At 32.4% G+C, this 18,565-nt stretch overlaps 2 protein-coding genes across 3 annotated transcripts; one reads left to right on the top strand and one right to left on the bottom strand.

The window, feature by feature from the left end:
- The first annotated feature begins 499 nt into the window (after positions 1 to 499).
- Positions 500 to 6,318, top strand: LOC145000875 (putative protein phosphatase 2C 34). Of its 2 annotated transcripts, none has more exons than XM_078960176.1 (6): positions 500 to 737; positions 3,388 to 3,635; positions 3,838 to 4,134; positions 4,370 to 4,487; positions 5,211 to 5,443; positions 6,035 to 6,318. In XM_078960176.1, exons 2-6 carry the CDS (start codon positions 3,393 to 3,395, stop codon positions 6,224 to 6,226), a joined length of 1,083 nt encoding a protein of 360 aa, XP_078816302.1. In that variant the 5' UTR covers positions 500 to 737; positions 3,388 to 3,392; the 3' UTR covers positions 6,227 to 6,318. The 2 variants fall into 2 exon arrangements, with proteins under 2 accessions (XP_078816302.1, XP_078816301.1); XM_078960175.1 differs by lacking the exon at positions 500 to 737 and adding an exon at positions 3,101 to 3,232.
- A 920-nt stretch (positions 6,319 to 7,238) lies between these two features.
- On the bottom strand, positions 7,239 to 8,009 carry LOC145002097 (early light-induced protein 1, chloroplastic-like). Its single transcript, XM_078961395.1, has one exon. The coding sequence runs from the start codon at positions 7,828 to 7,830 to the stop codon at positions 7,315 to 7,317; it is 516 nt and encodes a 171-aa protein (XP_078817521.1). The 5' UTR covers positions 7,831 to 8,009; the 3' UTR covers positions 7,239 to 7,314.
- Between the last annotated feature and the right edge of the window lie 10,556 nt (positions 8,010 to 18,565).

Here is an 18,565-nt window from a genome sequence, read left to right as displayed (position 1 = left end):
GAAAAAAGGTATTAAAAAGATTTTAGATTATTAAACCAAACTACACTTACAATCACATCAAAAACCCTAACAAACCATTAGCAATATACCCATGTGTTAAATCAATAGAATTTTCATATCTAATATATTTTGTTTAATTTAATATACCATTACATTAAAAAGAGAATAACCTTATTTTCAACTAAACAAATATATATTCGATTAATTAACTATCAATCCTTACTACAAGAGGACAAAACATTGTTACATGCAATACAAATTGCTTATCATATTTACAAGTTTTCACATTCTACATATATCCTCAATGTTTGGGTTATACTTGAAATTTTAGAAACCAAAGGGATTGTAATTGGACATACTCATAACCTAGAGGATCTCCATGTAAAAATGGCGACTCGAGAAAGGTAGTTATCCAATATTCTTGAGTCTACGATAATGATATAGGGGCCCGGCACGCCACATCACCGTCATCTACAATTATGCATATATATGATCCACCCACCCACCATTTCATGATCAAATACAAAAGGAAGTTTGTGGAGCATTTGTATGCACACAACCTGTTTGTGTAAATGCGCAAGTGACTTTGGAAAATTTTTCTAAGAAACAGATGGAGTGGAAGCTACCTGTTTGTATAAATGCCCAAGTGAATTCTGTGTCCTTCATTTTAGCTTAATTCTGAGCTACTTCCATTGAAGATCGTTCGTACGTTCAAGCAAAACTGGCGAAGAAACAAGGTGAGATTCTTGGTTGATTAAGTTATTTGTTTGTTTACGAAGCTTTACATGAGTATGGGATTTGAATGATTGGTGTTCATAATCTTGTTTGTTTGTTTGATATATTTAAAGCGTATATAGAGGATTTCATGTTGATTTTCTTATTGATTTTGGAATCAAAAGAAACAAGGGTTTTAATTGATCGATCAAATGGAAGTTAATTAGATCATCATTTGAACGTAATTAATGGGATTCAGGCATTCAGCTATGGTTAGCTTAGCTATTCATGGTTTCTAATGCTTCAAGTTATGTTATGGATTTTATGGTCCGGTTCAGGTAGATATGAAAAACCCGGTCCGGTTTTTTCAGCTCCATTTGGCTAAATGGGTAAAGATTTGATAAAAAAAACGGGTCAAACTGGTTGAAAGTAAGGGCAAATGTATTCAAATGTTTACAACCCACTTGTCTCTTGAACAATTTTGTTAATATTAAATACACAATTACTATATATGAAATTAAAATTTTTGACAAAAATGATTTTACTCAATCCACGTGACCCGTCCATTTTATCAAAAGGTTTTTAAGGACATATGTTCGGGTATAAAGTGGTTTTATGTTTTGAAAGTTTTTATGGTTGATATCATAAGATGACAATCCATAGTATTCAATTTACTCCTTTGATCACTAATTTTTACTCAATAGACACATATACAATTTTTGGGTTTTTATTACAAAATCGAGTTGGATTTCAACCTGGTAAAAACCGATATTAAATCGTGACATCCAATATGACATAATTTGTTTATTTATAGTTATCTGGTTTAATGACTAATCTAAAATAAAATCACATGTGGTTCCTAATTAAGTAAAGTTGAAAAAAACTAAAGAATCAACAATACATGTGACAGAATCAGGTTGGGTCGAATCAGTAAAAACTACTTAGACCTCTAAAAGTGAATTTTTTGTTAAAAAAAAACAATAATTTTGCATGACTAAATCTCTTTTTTATTAAAGAGTATTTGCAATAATTATTTCTTACAACCAACAATGTAAGATAAGCTGTGTTGCTTTTAAAGTTTCATTATAACCATATACCATCAATTTTATAACATCAAATAATTATATATCTTTCTTTTTATCTCCTATGTGGGATAAGTTTTAATAAATATTAACCATTTGTTTTTGTAAATTTAAATATAAACCCTCCACCAATTCTTTTATTTTATTTATTTGTTTTTGTATCTTATCAAATTTTTTTCAAGATGATTTCTAAAATTTATTCAATATAATTATTACTATAAAAAAATAGGTGTGTCTTAGGAAGTAGGACCCACCTTTCTATATGCGATTATACCTCTGATCTGGCTGGCATGACGTCTAGTCGTCCACCCTATTATCTTTATTTTTTTAAACAACCCAAAGATTAAATACTAAAAACTGGCAAATTACAAAATGTTTAAGGGTTTTTATAAATAGACAAATTACACGGTTGAAATAAGTGTAGCAACTAATATATTGAAATCCAAGTATGTAATATGTTAGAAATCCAGTGTAGCAACTAATATGTTGAAATCCATGTATTATGTTTTATTATCCTGTTGAAATCCACTCTAATGATATAACTAGAAATCAAAAGAAATTTTATCGGTCCATTTTTTATAATTAGACAATAAGTAACCCACAAAGCAGATTGAATATTTAATTATTATTTGTCACTTTATGATTGTAACACTTATTGGAGACCCAGAATTTCGTATACCTCAAAAATTTTGATGCCAAACCCATATCCAAAATTTTGAGAGTGAAATTACAACAGATAAAATTTTGTTATTTTGTCTTTACATAACCTAATCCAATTATTGGTTTTATATAATCGACATCATTAATTTTATAAATCAACAAAATCGCACCATTATAACGTCGGGTCTAGCATCACATCTTTTGTTACTTTTTATCCGTCACTTTAGCGCCACGTCAGCCAGACAAATTTGAACCAATCATTCTAAACTCAAAATACATATAAAGAATGAGAAAAAAAAAAATACAAATCTACAATTATTTAATATATTGTGTAAATAATTACGAAATATATAATTGGGATAATTTGGATTTACGATATTTTTGAAGGACATAGTTATGGAGGTTGGGCCGTTTAGTGGACCATAACATGCACGAGGACATATTTGATTAGGTCGATAGATGTCGACAGATCACTATTTGCCTGCTATTTTGTTTTTATTTTAAATACATGGTCTAAAATCTCCCTTCCATGAAAGTGACTCTTTTGATGTCAACACAACCTTTCAAATTGATCACGAGTCTCCTAATAATTCATCGCCATGGATTCACTGCACCTTTTTCCAATAATTTGTGGCATATATATACTATATAAGTTCATATATCATCATATCATTTCCTTACACAACTCTTGCTAAAAAAATCCAAAATGAAAAAATCCCATTTTGAGTTCAAAATATTCGGAACATGTCAAAAAATAACTGATGGTATACAGCCTGGTAAGTCAGATTACATCAATTCTGTTTGTTTCAACTTAACCTAAAGTATACACTTGCTATTTTAATATTGAGTAGTTGTTAAAAGTTTTTGTTTTCTTTTGATGATTCATGTTCAATATAATAATGTTGTGGGGATCGATTGTTTTCTTTTGTAGAAAAAATGGTTCAGTTTTCTTCGTTTTTGAATGGAATAACGAGAAATATTACAACAAAAAACGTGAAGAAACGGAGGATTAATTTTGGAAGAGAAGCTACTAATGCTTTAGCCAAGGAAGCAAGAAAAAATGGTTTATTATTGACTTCTCCTGGTAGCGTTTGTGCAAATGGATCGAGTAATTATGTGTCCGCTTATTCTAAAGGCGGGAATAAAGGAATCAATCAAGATTCCTTCATTGTGTGGGAGGTAAATCTTAATCTCTCTCTCTTTTTTTAACAAATATTAATTAAAATTTTGAAGAGTGGGTGTAATTCGGGGTTGGTGTTTGAGAGAAAAATGTGTTCATTGTGATAATTTGTCATATACTGACTTTTTCTTTTAGGTGGTTTTATGTTTTTAGAGTTTTCCATGTATATTCTTGTGTTCTTATTTTTCTATTAATTTGTAGTCGTTTGGAGGGAAGGAAGGTGTGATGTTTTGTGGTGTTTTTGACGGGCATGGTCCGTGGGGGCATCTTGTTGGAAAACGAGTGAAGAAAGTAATGCCGGCTTATTTGCTTCACTTTTGGCAAGAAGCTTGTGCTCAATATTCGGTGGATTCGTTAAAAAATTCAAATTTTGATCAATTTGGTATGTGGAAGAAATCTTTAATGAAAACTTGCTCGACTGTTGATTATGATCTAGAGCTTCATCCGGTGATCGATTCGTTTTTTAGCGGCGCTGCTGCCGTGACTATAATCCGAGAGGTACATATTCTTAAAATTTAGTAATTCCCATTTTCCAAAATATCATTTATTGATTGGTTTAATCACTTCAAAAATAATTAAGTGATCAAAAGGTGAAAGAACAAGTGTTTTTCTTTACTTATCCAAAATCCATATGATCAAATCGGATAAGAATGACGTTAAAAGTCAAAACTATATGTTTTTCTTTTGAAATGAAGAGAATAAACCTTTTTTTTTCCATGATTATGATTCTTAGGGGGATCTTCTTGTGTTAGCAAATGTTGGCGATTGTCGAGCTGTTCTTGGAACAACTCAAGACGATGGTAGCTTGGTTGCCGTTCAACTAACTGTAGATTTTAAACCAAATTTACCTCGTAAGCACTTGATCTCTCTTTATATTTGTGTGAGATAGTACTACCAATGTACTTTCATCGATTTGCTTATTATAACATCCTACTCCATTTTCTTCCCATTACAACATTGTACTTTGAAAATCTACCAAATCATAGCAATACCATCTAAACACAAAGAAACTTTCACTGCTATAATTGGTTAGATTTTTCAAAGTACAATACTTTCATAAGAAGAAAAAGGAAATACAATGTTATAGTTGGTTAGATTTTTTTAAAGTACATTGCCTTAATAAGAAAAAAAACCAATAATTACAATGCTACATTTGGTTTGATTTTTCATAGTACAACGTGCTGATAAATTTGGACCTACCAACGTTGTAATAGAAAGAAATGAAAGTTAGACGTTATAAATATAAACAACAAATAAATGAAACTACATTGTTATCTCTTGCATTTAACCCCTATATATATATATATATATATATATATATATATATATATATATATATATATATATATATATATATATATATATATATATATATATATATAGGGGTTAAATGCAAGAGATAACAATGTAGTTTCATTTATTTGTTGTTTATATTTATAACGTCTAACTTTCATTTCTATATATATATATATATATATATATATATATATATATATATATATATATATATATATATATATATATATATATATATATTGGCACTTATGCTCGATTCTTGTGTTGCTATTGTGTAGAGGAAAGCGAAAGGATATATAAGGCGGGAGGGAGTGTGTGTGAGTCAGAGGATGAACCGGGAGTCTCGAGGATTCGTGCTTCAAATGACGAGACATCCGAAGGTCCGGGACTCGCACTTTCAAGGGCTTTTGGTGACTATTTTGTTAAAGACTTTGGTCTTATTTCTGAGCCAGACGTGATACAAACAACAATAACCGCACGAGATCGCTTTGTCATTTTGGCAACCGATGGGGTACATTTTCGTAATTTTAACTTTTGGATTCATTTTCGAATACAAAACTTCATCTTGGATTTTAATTGGGCTAAATTGCACGAAATAACAACCTACTTTCATTTAATTGTTTATTATAGCATCTCAATTTCATTTCTCCTAATTACAACATTGTTTTTTCTAATTAAGACATTGTACTTTTAAAGTATACCAAATTAAGGGATTATACTTTCAAAATATTCTTATTAGGGCATTGTACTTTAAAAAAGACTACGCATCTTTGTATATAGACGACATTGCTATAACATTTTTGAAACTGATAGGAAGAAATGAAAGTAGAATGCTATAACAAACAAATAAATGAAATTTAACCCATTTTAAGTAAAACCTTGAAACCAAACAAGACCCTTTTCCTTTTTTTTGACTTAATGGGTTAATGGAGACAAAACCTAATGCAAAAAGAACGTTTTAATACAAAAAAAAGCCACAAAAAATGAGGCTTTCCCATTAAATTTTAAGAACGACTTAATACAGAATGTCATAATTTTTATACACTTTTACCCTAGTTGATTATTTTCGTCATTTTCTCAAATATCTTTTATTCCTATTCAGGTATGGGACGTTGTCTCAAACGAAAAGGCAGTTGAAATCGTTTCATCAGCATCAGAAAAGGACGAATCATCAAGAAGACTCGTTGACTACGCGTCCAATCAATGGAAGAGGCAAAGACCAGGCTTTTGTACGGATGACATCTCAGCTGTGTGTCTGTTTTTCCATAATTCATCATCTTCTCAACAGAAATAATCTTATTAGATAAAAACATTAATGTTGCATATATATGGTCAGCAAGTTCTTATTGCTGTTGTTTTTCAATTTAATAAAGTGTTTATTTAGCATCATGGCTTAGTAACTGGAGCAAAAGGTATATATATATATATATATATATATATATATATATATATATATATATATATATATATATATATATATATATATATATATATATATATATATATATATATATATATATATATTATGGTTTAATGACTTTCTTTTAAAATTTATAGTAGTAATAATATTGGAGATATGGTTTATTATTCTAATATCTATGTCGAACTTTTCTGATGTCTTACAATTGTTCATAGTTTATACACGAGTTTCACATTTGTTTTAATTAATTGTTAGTATATATAGAAAAAACTGTGTTTGTTTTTATATGATCTGATTCAGATCGTCTTCAAAATTCTATAACATCTCTTGTTCTGGAATGGTAATACACAAAAATTATTTGAAAAGAATAACATGCCGATAAATATGAATCATCTTGAAATAAAGTCTGAGTGACAAATTTAATGAAATAAATTTGATCATTGATGACCAAAAACCAGTGTCACATCACTAAATAAATGTCTTTAAAAGTCTTAAAAATCATTACTGAAACAGTTATAAAATCAGATCTATGGTGTAGAGGAACTCCTGGTCGAAAGACCTTGATTAAAGGGGCACCATCACGAAGCAAATTAAAAAAATTCTTTCAATATAATTAGCAAAAAGGAAATCCAAAACATAAGATTAGAAGCTTAAAATTAAGCCATGTAGGTGTTTTTGATCATTGGGGTGTGGGAAATGGATGTTAAAAAGTGGTGTTAATCTAGGTTGTCTTATTCAATATTAGGTGTCATTCATACAGGGTGAATGATTTGTTGTCATTCTTCAAAAAAAATTTGTTAGTTATACTGTATTATATTCTTTTATATTATCAAAAAACATGCTTTTTTCATGATTGAACCATATATGGGAAATCGATACAAATAAATATTCAAAAGAATATATATTTTCCTGTTTTAGATTTAACTGTGTAATAGAAAAGTTTGTAATACATTTAGCTTAGACTAGACAAGGGCACTGCCTTTAACATATTCAGTGAAAGCCAAAGCCACCAGCCCCAACATCGCAACCCGTCCATTCCAAAGCTCTGCATCTGACGTCATCAGTCCACTCGACTTCGACTGCACACTCACTCCTTTAAACAACGGCACCAACGACGCTAACGTCAACACCACGCTAGTGCCGACAAACACCGCCACTCCGCCATTGCCGATCTGGGCAAACACGTCTTGACCGCTGCTCACTTCTACCGCCATCGCCGACACAAACCCGATCATCGCCAACCTTCCGTTTATCCTCTCCGGTGCCGGTCCGCTGAATGCCAATACGTCAGAGAACTTCGAGCTGACCTTCGGTGCAGGCGGTGGAGGAGGAGGAATGGTCATATTTGGTGTGGTTGCTTGTTTGGAACTCCCGGTTTCACCACTTTGTGGTGTCTTTGCCATGCACCTGATGGAGAATGTGGGATTTCTCTTGAAAACTGTGATGGGGGCTACCATGAATATTGAAGAAGCAGCCATGTCGGAAAAAGATATATGAAGTTTTGAGGGAGGAGAGAAGGTGGTAGTAGTCCTGGTGGTGGTGGTGGTTGAAGTGGAGGATGAGGGTTTGAGGTGGTGGGTTTTATAGTGTTGGGGAGAACTGGTGAAGACAAAGGAGAGTGGATGCTTAAAGGAGCCACGTTAAGAGACTTCACGTGGCTTTCGAAATTGCCGATGAGGGGTGGTTGTGGTTAAAAAGCCTCTAAATCTACACTTATTTCACTAGTGGTGTGTGGTGGGGTATGTCTACACTTATTTCGAAATTGCTGAGGGTGTTTGGGATTGTTTTAAATGGTTTTTTAATTTTTATTTTTTTTAAAAAATTAAAAAAAATCAAAAGTTGTTTGGATGATAAAAAGTTCTTTTGAAATCATTTTTTGCAAAGAAAAAAATAAAAGGTTTCACAAAGTTATATTTTATGATTTTTTGAGACTTATAGGATTTTACATATAAAAATTACACTACAAGAAAAATCATAAATAGCTACGGAAAGTTACTATGGAATCAACATCCGTTGCTATTTTACTACGGAATACGCTACGAAACGACTTGTCGTAGCTATTTTGCTACATAAATGGTTACGGAATTGCATTATGTAGCTAAATCTTAAATAGCTATGTAAAATTGTTACAGAATCTAAATTTATAGTTATTTTACTACGGAATATTTTATAAAATGGTTGGTTGTAACTAATTTGCTACGGAAATGGCTACGAAATTGTATTCCGTAACTAAATCTTGAATAGTTGCTATGGAATTAAAATCCGTAGCTAGTTTACTACAAATAATGCTACAATTTTTTTGGTTGTAGCTAGTTCTCTTTGAAACTTGTTACAAAATCCATGTATGTAACTAGTTAGCTACATAATTGGCTACGAAATAAAAATACGTAGCTAGTTAGCTATGGAATTGGGATCCGTAGCTATTGTGTTAGGAAATTTTGCTATAAAATAAAATTTTGTAGCTAATCTATTATGGAATTTGTTACAAAAAGGTGAATTTGCAAAATAGTTATGAAATCAAAATCCATAGGTATTTGGCTACGGAAAATTCCGTAGTCAAGTAGTTACGAAATATGTTTCCGTAGCAAAATATATAAGATTATTGAAAAAAATATATTAAAAATACACAATTATCTTTGAAAACTCAACAACAAAAATAAAATATTATTTTTATTTGTTTTGAAAATTTAATTATAACATAATTTCTACATTATAAATATTATGTAAATTTTAGATTTTGATAACGTACATTTGCTAATTTTCATATAATAATATTATCCCCATATTTGTTAGGCTTTGAAAATTATTACCCCTAAATCAAAATTTATTTACCCTTAGTCTTGTACCAACTTTTTCTAAAAAAGAAATTAATTTCTTTTATTTTGGTTTTTTAGTATAAAAAAAAAAATCCTTTGATGAACTTGTGCCGTTTCAATGTTTTATTAAGGGTAAAGTAGTAAATTCACACAAATCTACTTCCTCATAACCCCAAATTAGAGGTATCACGTTCAAACCCATCGTCGGAGGCCGATCGCATCTCTCCCTCTCTCAACTTCCATCTCCTCCGCATTTGTGGCTTTCAAAATTGGCGATGAAGGGTGATTGTGGTTAAAAAGCCTCTACATCGACACTTATTTCACTAATCGTGTGTGGTGGGGTATGTCGACAAATTAAGGATTTTACATAAGCTCCTTTGTTGTTAGATGGGACAAAATACATGCATCCCATGGACTAGAATATAAAAATTAGTGATAATACTATAATGTTACAAATGGTTTAGAAAACATTCTAAGGGGTATCTAATTGGTCTCATAATATACGCCACTTTCCAAGTCATTATAAAAGATTGTTTTATTACCTAAAAACACCCCTTCCAAGTTCTTTTAAAAAATAGGTTTTTGAAAAAATAGGTTTTTTTAGTTGAACCCGTTTTATGACTAGTTCAATTCAACCGATTCAATCCACTTTTTATAAATTTATAATTATTTATTATTTCTTTTATATATATATATATATATATATATATATATATATATATATATATATATATATATATATATATATATATATATACAAAACCAAAAATCTGACATCCATAAACGTAAATCATTCTATAGTGAACTTATATTATAAAACCATAGACATAACAATTGATAAGTATTGGTCTACACGTTGTTCATACCGTTGTCTAGTGTGCGTCAAAGACGTGCCCAATAGTGTTGTGCGTCATCAAACTTCGAGTTATGTACATTCTAGATAATTTGATTAATTGAGATGTTTAATTTGTTTGAAATTTTTTGTTTTTAACGGGCCCAATGAAATTAAATTATCAAAGTCCAATAAACCATATATATCATACCGATTCAACCTAGTGTTGGTAGAATATGTCCGATTTGAACTGGTCTAGGAATTAACATAAACTTTCGTTATTGAGCTGCTCTCATCTCCGGTCCCGGTCCTATTGGTCGAACATAATGAATCATACACAATACTATATGTTCCAGTCCTAAGGCTTCGCCTATCATGGTCTCCGCCCTTACTCTGCTAATGATGAGATATGAAACCCCGTCCACACTCAGCTAGTGATGAGATATGGGATCCCGACCACACTCACCTCCCTACCAAGCACATACAAGTATCACGAATACAACAAGTATAACTAAACATGCATACATTCATCAGGAACCTGAATGACTTGCTTCCTTAATTGCATCAACGTATTCTTTATCGTCATCTAAAAGGCCCAAAGCGTAACATGCATCGCGAAAAGCATGAAATTCTTCACCATTTACAATACGAATTTCTTCAAATGATTTTGGACCTTTCACTTTATTTAAAAGAATCTGTAAGAAGTAGACTTCGCCAAGTTTAGGTGAAACGGAGTGAATCCTTCCTAATGAACGTCCAATTTTCCTTGGCTTCCACAACCTATCATTAGGTTTCCAAGGACCATTGCTTGTTAAGCATGCATGGACAATTCATATTTTCTGCTCCACAAGGACCATGTATAATGAATTCACTTACAAGTGAATACAACTCTGGATCTTCATTGATATTTGGAATCTCAGCAAGAAATAATCGGATCAATATATTCAACAGTAGGCCACTTAGATTCAACATGCATAAATAGCCATATATGACTATGTGGCAATGATCTGTTTTGAAATTCAATTGTATAGACCACTGCAAATTAATTTGACAAATAATATATGATTTGTATTGGATGAAGTATATTTGCAAATAATAAAAAATGTTAAGAAACAAAAAAATCATTATAAAAAAATTTGAATTAAACAACAACTTTGAATACCTGCTTGAACGATGCCGGGAATTTTATTTTCTCGTATGTTTTTAATAAAAGCATCAAGCTTTATTTTCAATAACCTACATAAGATATCAGGTCTATCGTCTGGATGCAGTGAAGTGTTATGAAGAAAATTTTTAACTTCAGGCCATTTTAGATTACATGTAAAGGTTATGAAGAAATCAGGATATCCAAACCATTTACATAAGGACATGGCGTCAAAGTTGTTTTGCATCATATAATGTGCACCGCCAGTGAATGAAGAAGGTAAGATAACAGGTTGTCCGACGTTGGATATATCTTTATTCTCGAGGTCTGTTGATTACGTAAATTCTCATAAGACTCGCATCTAAGAATTTGTTGTTTGCTCCTTATGAAATGTAATCTTTCACTTTCGATCATAGTATAAGCATCGATCAAAAACTGTTGGAACAACCTTTTTGAATTAAGAATTAGTGAAAAATATTGATCCCTATCTTGTATTCTATAAGGAAAAAAATTCTCTCATTGTATAGTCGGGCTGCTTGCTGTTGCTTGAAGGTGTAATACCTCGATGTGGTATGCTAACCCTGTAACCATCATCACCATATGGAAACAGTAGTGGATACTGAAGAGGAAGGTATGATGGATGTAATTCACTAATACGCCTTAGAGAGCCAGTTGAAGTTTGAACAACAATATCTCTATTATCAATTAAATCACCAATATCTCAAACAATTAAAGCGGCAACCTCAGAAGCAGATGATAAGTTGTATGTCCTTCCATCTTGGTCCCTTCTTCCAATAATTCTCAATTTGATATCAACATGAGGGTTTTCATGAAAACAATCTCTAGCCATTCTATAAGACTGAACCAAGACATCATTTGAATCTAACATCAACTTCAAATCTTGTATAATAACATTATCAAGAACAAAAGAATTTGATATAGATCGTTGATTTGCTCCACTGCAAGTAAGATGAACATATAAACATAAGATAAATAAAGAAATTAAAGCTAATGAATAATATATCCATTAATGTGATAATTGTGAAAAGTGTACCCAAAACACGTTCGTCTATTTGCGATCTCATTATAAGTATCGTATATGTACAACTTAGAGAATTTTGGTTTAAATCCGTGTTCCGGTAAAAGGCTATCGATACTATGATAATTTTGACCGCTAAGTCGAAAAATGTATGGAGCATTTTCAATTATTAAAACACATAAAATACAAACAGTTTACAATGATTCAACCAACAGTTTAATCATGAAAGATTATGTAAGTAGTGATGGGTTTTGGTCATAAGACATCCTATGTTCTCATACAAACCCTAATGCTTGGATCTAGGTTTCTCTATTGTACATGCTTTGAATCCAAGACTATAAACCCTAATTCTAGCATACAAGTAATCATATTAATATGTAATTAGGTTTAAGATCATACCTTGATTGTTATGTAGCAATAACAATCCCAATTCCACCTTGAATTGACTTTGGAAGGCTTAGAGTCACAAGTGTCACTCCTTTAATGGCTTACAAACACCATAAGCAAGTGGAGAAGGTATAAAGAGAGAGGTGAGAGGTTAGAATTCGTATCTAGGACCTCTTAGGAAGGGATACATGAATTCATGACCCTTGGGGTGTTTATATAGGTGTACAGATAGGGTTTCAGTCATTATCCTTATCTAGTTGATTATCCATTAAGCAACCAATAAGATAATCCTTGAATCCTTATCATACTCGAATTCTAAGGCTTTCCAACCTTAAATTCGTCCACCATATAAATAAGATAATCCTTACCCTATTTTGTAACTATCACATAATTACAAATCAGCCCCTCTAGTTTAATTAATTACATTTGATCACAAAACTAATTCTTAATTAATTATTGACCAATATTAATTAAACAAATATGATTTCTCCTTTAATATATTATTCTTATAACATATTAATAAATCATATTATCCTCTCTCTCTTTATTCATTTCTCCAATCAAGTTGCTTTGGTGAAGGAAACCCAAAAGGACCATGCACCATCGGGTCAAGTACATACCAAAATAGTTATGGACTTAGACACTAATCCAACAGTCTCCCACTTGGATAAGTCTAACAACAATTTTGCGTATGACTTCAGATCCTGATCTGCAATCGTAGCTTTCCAAAGCCGCTGTCAACTCTGATCATATCAGATACGCGTGACCTTAGATTAGAGATCATATATTCATTCATTCTAGATATCGTATGAGATATGATTTCAAATCATTCTCTTTGTACTATATCTCGATTTCCGATTTATGACGACAGACTAATTGAACAAATCAAATTAGCCCTAGCCCGGCCGAGCATTTACGTATGTCATCACTAAACCATCGAGGGGCCTAAAGATATCGCTTTTATTCTTTGAATAAAAGGAACGGATAAACTTTGATACAATGCTTGCTTGCACTCACTCACCGAATTACACACAACAATATGTTTTATAACACCAAGTTACTGGTGCGTTTACATATTATCAATGTGCAACCGATTCGCAAGATACAACTCACACATCTCGGTTTAAAGAATATAAGATGTTATCGTCTCACCAATCACTCGTAATACAATTCATGGAGTGATCCAAGTGAGCGTGGGTTTAATCCAATGCTCAAATCATATTCATAAGCACTCATGAACGTTGCAGCAAACATTTGCTTATGTCTAATACTCTTCTAGACAATCCACACACCAATTCACGACAGTCTTCATTCATATCTACTTCCAACATATGAATGACTGTGGCCCGTTTGAATAATTCGATTATTCTTAATAAACTCAATTATTCTGGAAGTCAAAACATGCAAGGTGAAACACAAGAATAATACTAATCCCATATGGCCTCAAACCTTTGAGTATAAACAAAACACGTTTTATTTATCACCATATCGATTACTCATTATTTGTCGTTTCGGGTAATCAACTTTTTACTTGAATCATTACACTTGTCCCATGCTCCTAGCATGCACACAATGTTTACCTATGGTTCTTACTTTTGTGAAATAGACAAATTGAACACATTTCCAATCATTCTCATTTCACAACTCCAAATCCATTTTCTTAAGTGTAAGAATATCAAATTCTTGTTACTTATAGAATATACTAGATTCTAACACTTTATGCAATGATCCTTTTGGAATGTCACTGCACCAAAGTCTCAAACACTATTGCCAATGATATTACAAATTCCTCTATCGGAGATTGTTACAAGACAATTCCTTAGATATGATGTCTCTCACTCAAAGTACGTTCCTTTGAACATCCTTTTGCATAAAAGTTTCTAATCTAGACATAGATTTTCAATATTTACTTCCCAATATGGACACACTTCCATATTTTCCATATGACAACTAATTTCTTAATAGAATCTTATCTATTCGTAATGATGTCGATATTGTCCATCCAATATGGAAACATTTCCATAATTTCCAATACTATACTTCCAACTACTCACAAGCGACCAATCCTCATCGAACTTTGGATTGTCCTTTGATAGTTGTTTAATTATTTTAGTCAAAACCAATTCTAGTCCCTTTTACCTCTAAATGCGCTGGACATTTGGAAAATTTTAGAATGGTCAAACATTAAAGCATTTGCAATCGATCCTATACCCGAAGCGTATGGGACACGACGCACAATGTTTTATTTTCTATGTTCTCAAAATTCGAATTGTGAAGAGGAATGCCGTAATCATAATCGAAACTTTAAGAACACACTATGTACCTTTGACTAAATTTATCAACATTTCACAACCTAATCCTTTAGATTTGAAATGAAGCATAATATTCTCTCCCTTAATTATAGCAAAACAACCTTTCAACTCTTACAACTTTGCAAAGTATGACTCTTGTTTTCTATAATTAATATTGCCAACTATGCAATACTTGCCTTAATAATCATACAATCATAACATTTATGCTCCCACTATCATGATGATTATTATAAAACATAACACTTATGCTCCCACTAGCTTCGACATGTATTCATAAACATCTTAACTTTCAGAAAAACAATACTTATTGAATTTCTTAAGTTCATGTTTCTAATACTTAGTGCTTTGATAATCTTTTATCAAGACTTCTTGAACTTATACACTTTTGCCTTAGATAGTTCATATGTGTGTCTTAACAATTAAGACTAATTGCCAAACCTCACAATTCGAATCATGGAAAGGGATACCATAACCATAATCGAATTCGAGAATGCAATTTTACAATCACTATCTTTTTAAAATCTTTCTTAGTGAAAGCATTTTCTCACAATCATTTTCATGAATGAGGAAATCTTATGACACTTAGATTTAAACGGTGTATGTGTTCCTATCCATGTGAATTTGTTAAAACCAAAGTTTACGACAAATTCATAACTCATATGGATCGAACTTTCTTAATCTTGATTTCTTGCCTTATGGTAGCACAGCTGCCCACCACGTCTTCCAAGTAGTTAAGCAGCTCACCTTTTTCCTATCAATGTACTTTCCATTGATCAAGGTCCTTTCCATTGATCAAGGTCCTTGCCTTTTATGCATTCAAATGAGAACTCATAGGACTCATATGCATAATTAACTCGATTGGATTGGCACAGAAACAAAATAATGTCTTCACGATAGGTTGTAAACCTCAACTCGTGTGCTAGTGATGATCGATAAGGTTTATTTGTTTTGTTCTTGAAACTTTTCAAGACTATTAAGACTCCCACTGACTCCTTGACATATACGATTCTCTTATCAAAACATTTCTTGACAAACAAATACTCAAGAGTTAGTGTAGCTTTTATCAAAACACTTCATAAATTGGTCCAAGTTTGTCTTTGTCTTATCCAAGACATCACAACTTTCCACAATTGATGAATGTTATAAACCTTCTTAATACTATTCACTCAATGTCACAATCTTGACTTTAAGACTTGTTTTGGAACGAAGTATGATTGACTTCTTGATTTGACAATTTCTTCAATCTTTGATTCCTCTTCTTGGACATACAATTGTACCAAGACTCATTAGAGGATCAATTGAGATATGGTTCTTAATCATTAAGACCTATCATAAAACATAAAAGCTACTCTCCCTTCTTCTTAGAATGGAGAAACTCTTATCTTTCTGCCTACTTGATTCTTCTTATTCGTTTTGCTATTGATCTAAACCCTTTAATCAATTCAAAATTACACTTAATCTTGTAAGTGTAATCATATTTACTAAGCCTTTAGTAAATCATGACGAATATATTTGTTACTCTTATGGTGAACTTGATCAACACACAACTTTGTGTACTTGATCTCCTAGTCCTTCACTTGACACTTTGTCAATGAATTAGTCTAATTTCCAAAATATGAAATTTCTCATTCATCGTGCAACCAAGTTGCATGATTCTAAGTTTCTGTCCAATTGAAACTTGGGCGATGAGAAACTCTTCCTATTTGGTAAATTCTTGACTTTCCATAACACAATAAGAAACAAATCCATTATTGCTAATAATTTTAACATCAATTTTTCATACACGCCATTGTAAGGATAAATAAATAAAATTTAAAATCAAAAAATTTATTTTATTGCGGAAAAATTTGTCCTTACAACGCAACTCATTGAAAAACCTTATGCTAATACATCTTTCTTAGCAATCTAATTCTAACTCTAAGTAGTAGCTCAAGAATCTAATCTTCGAGAAACGCGATTGAAATCCATTCCTTCACGGTTAGATTCTGCTCACTTCTTCCCTTAAGCTTCTTTTCTTTTCTTTGATCCTTCTAAACATCAATTGTAATCTTATCACATTATGTATTCAGAATCTAGAATGAAGCTTAAAAGAGTTAGTCAATGGATTTTACCTAAATTAGAGCCATACGTTTCGACTCTCCCATCTCTTAGATCTCTTAGGTAAATAGGGCAACTTCGTCTCCAGTGCCCCTTCTCTTGGCAATAAAAGCAAATTGACTCACTTGGAACAACACATGGAACTACTTCAGACATCGCCTTTCTCTTATGATCAAACTTTTCGATCATTGCATGTCTTCCATTGCCATTGTCTATATCCATAGAGGTCTTGAAGGCAGATACACCAATCAACTTTGCTTTTCTATTGCGCCAAACCATTGCTGATTCAGCAGCAATAAGCATATAGGTGAGATCTATAAGGGTCACGTCGCGGTTCATCATATAGTACTCTCTTACGAACTCACTATATGAGTTAGGAAGTGACTGAAGAACCCAATCAACAGCCATTTCCTCACAGACAACGGATCCCAACAGTGTGACTTCATCCCTAAGACGTGTGCACACACCGACTTTCCTTCTTTATGTTTACTTGCCAAAAGGGCTTGAGTGATATTGAACCTTTCAATTTTACAATCTTGTGGGTTAGGGAGAATAATTGGAGAAGTGAAGCATGATTTCTTGTTCCTCGATCGAATCGTGGAATATCATCTTCATGTGGAATACTTGTTCCACGGGATTTGAGAAGACCATAGTTGTCGAACTTTGACATCGGGAGAAAATGAATTCAAGTTAGTTGATTGATTGAGTCCTTGGTAAATCACCCAAATGAAATTCCAAGGCTAGGACCCAACACAATATCCTACAACTCGGGAGAGGGATGCCGTAACCCAAATTGCAGAACATTTGAAGGTAAGTGAATGACGATTCACTAATTTCCACCATGAAAAACGAAAAAGAAATTTAAGTTTTAAATCTATGTAAACTCCTAGATCCTTTGAGATTCATTGAACATTTCAATGGCATGTTTAAGTCTCGATATGCCCCTCTTGTTTGTGACTGGGATGCCGAGGATCACAAAGCGGGTGTGAATAACCATGCAAACTACATGGTGCCCTCACATGTTACAATCACCTATTCGATGTGCCGGTAAACCACACACGCTCCACCGAACTATGACAAACATTGAGTCACCCTTTGCTACCTTTGCTTCGAACCATTTAGTGTGCCGGTAAACCACACACGCTCCACTAACGTCTTCGCAAGGGCACAAAGTGTAATTTCATGGAATTGCATCAATTCACTTTTGCCTAAGTAACTAAGATTGGGAATTTGAAAACATTTAGTTACTTTGTATTTCATTATACTTATAATGGAAGGTTTCGTCCTATCTTACCCGTTCGGCTAACGACCCTCCACTAGTCAAGAGTGCGGTGGGTAAGAGTGGATACCCATTCAATCGCCATTTTATAGGCAATTTCCTTAAACACCCCTTATAGACCAGCTTCGTGAATGAGGCCTACTAACAGTAAGACTGCCTTTTACTCATACATATATATAATGTTAGACTTTTAATGTTATATATAGTATAGGGTGTATTTTATACTTTTAAAATACTATATGGTTAACTTTAACAATTACACTTTTAATTCAATTAAAAGGTTAACCTAAACCTTTATGGATTTATT

The sequence above is a fragment of the Lactuca saligna genome, chromosome 6, assembly GCF_052625555.1.
Source record: "Lactuca saligna cultivar CGN05327 chromosome 6, ASM5262555v1, whole genome shotgun sequence".
Classification (NCBI taxonomy): domain Eukaryota; kingdom Viridiplantae; phylum Streptophyta; class Magnoliopsida; order Asterales; family Asteraceae; genus Lactuca; species Lactuca saligna.
Note: the sequence above shows the minus strand (reverse complement) of the source record. Positions and strands in the feature narration are given on the sequence as shown.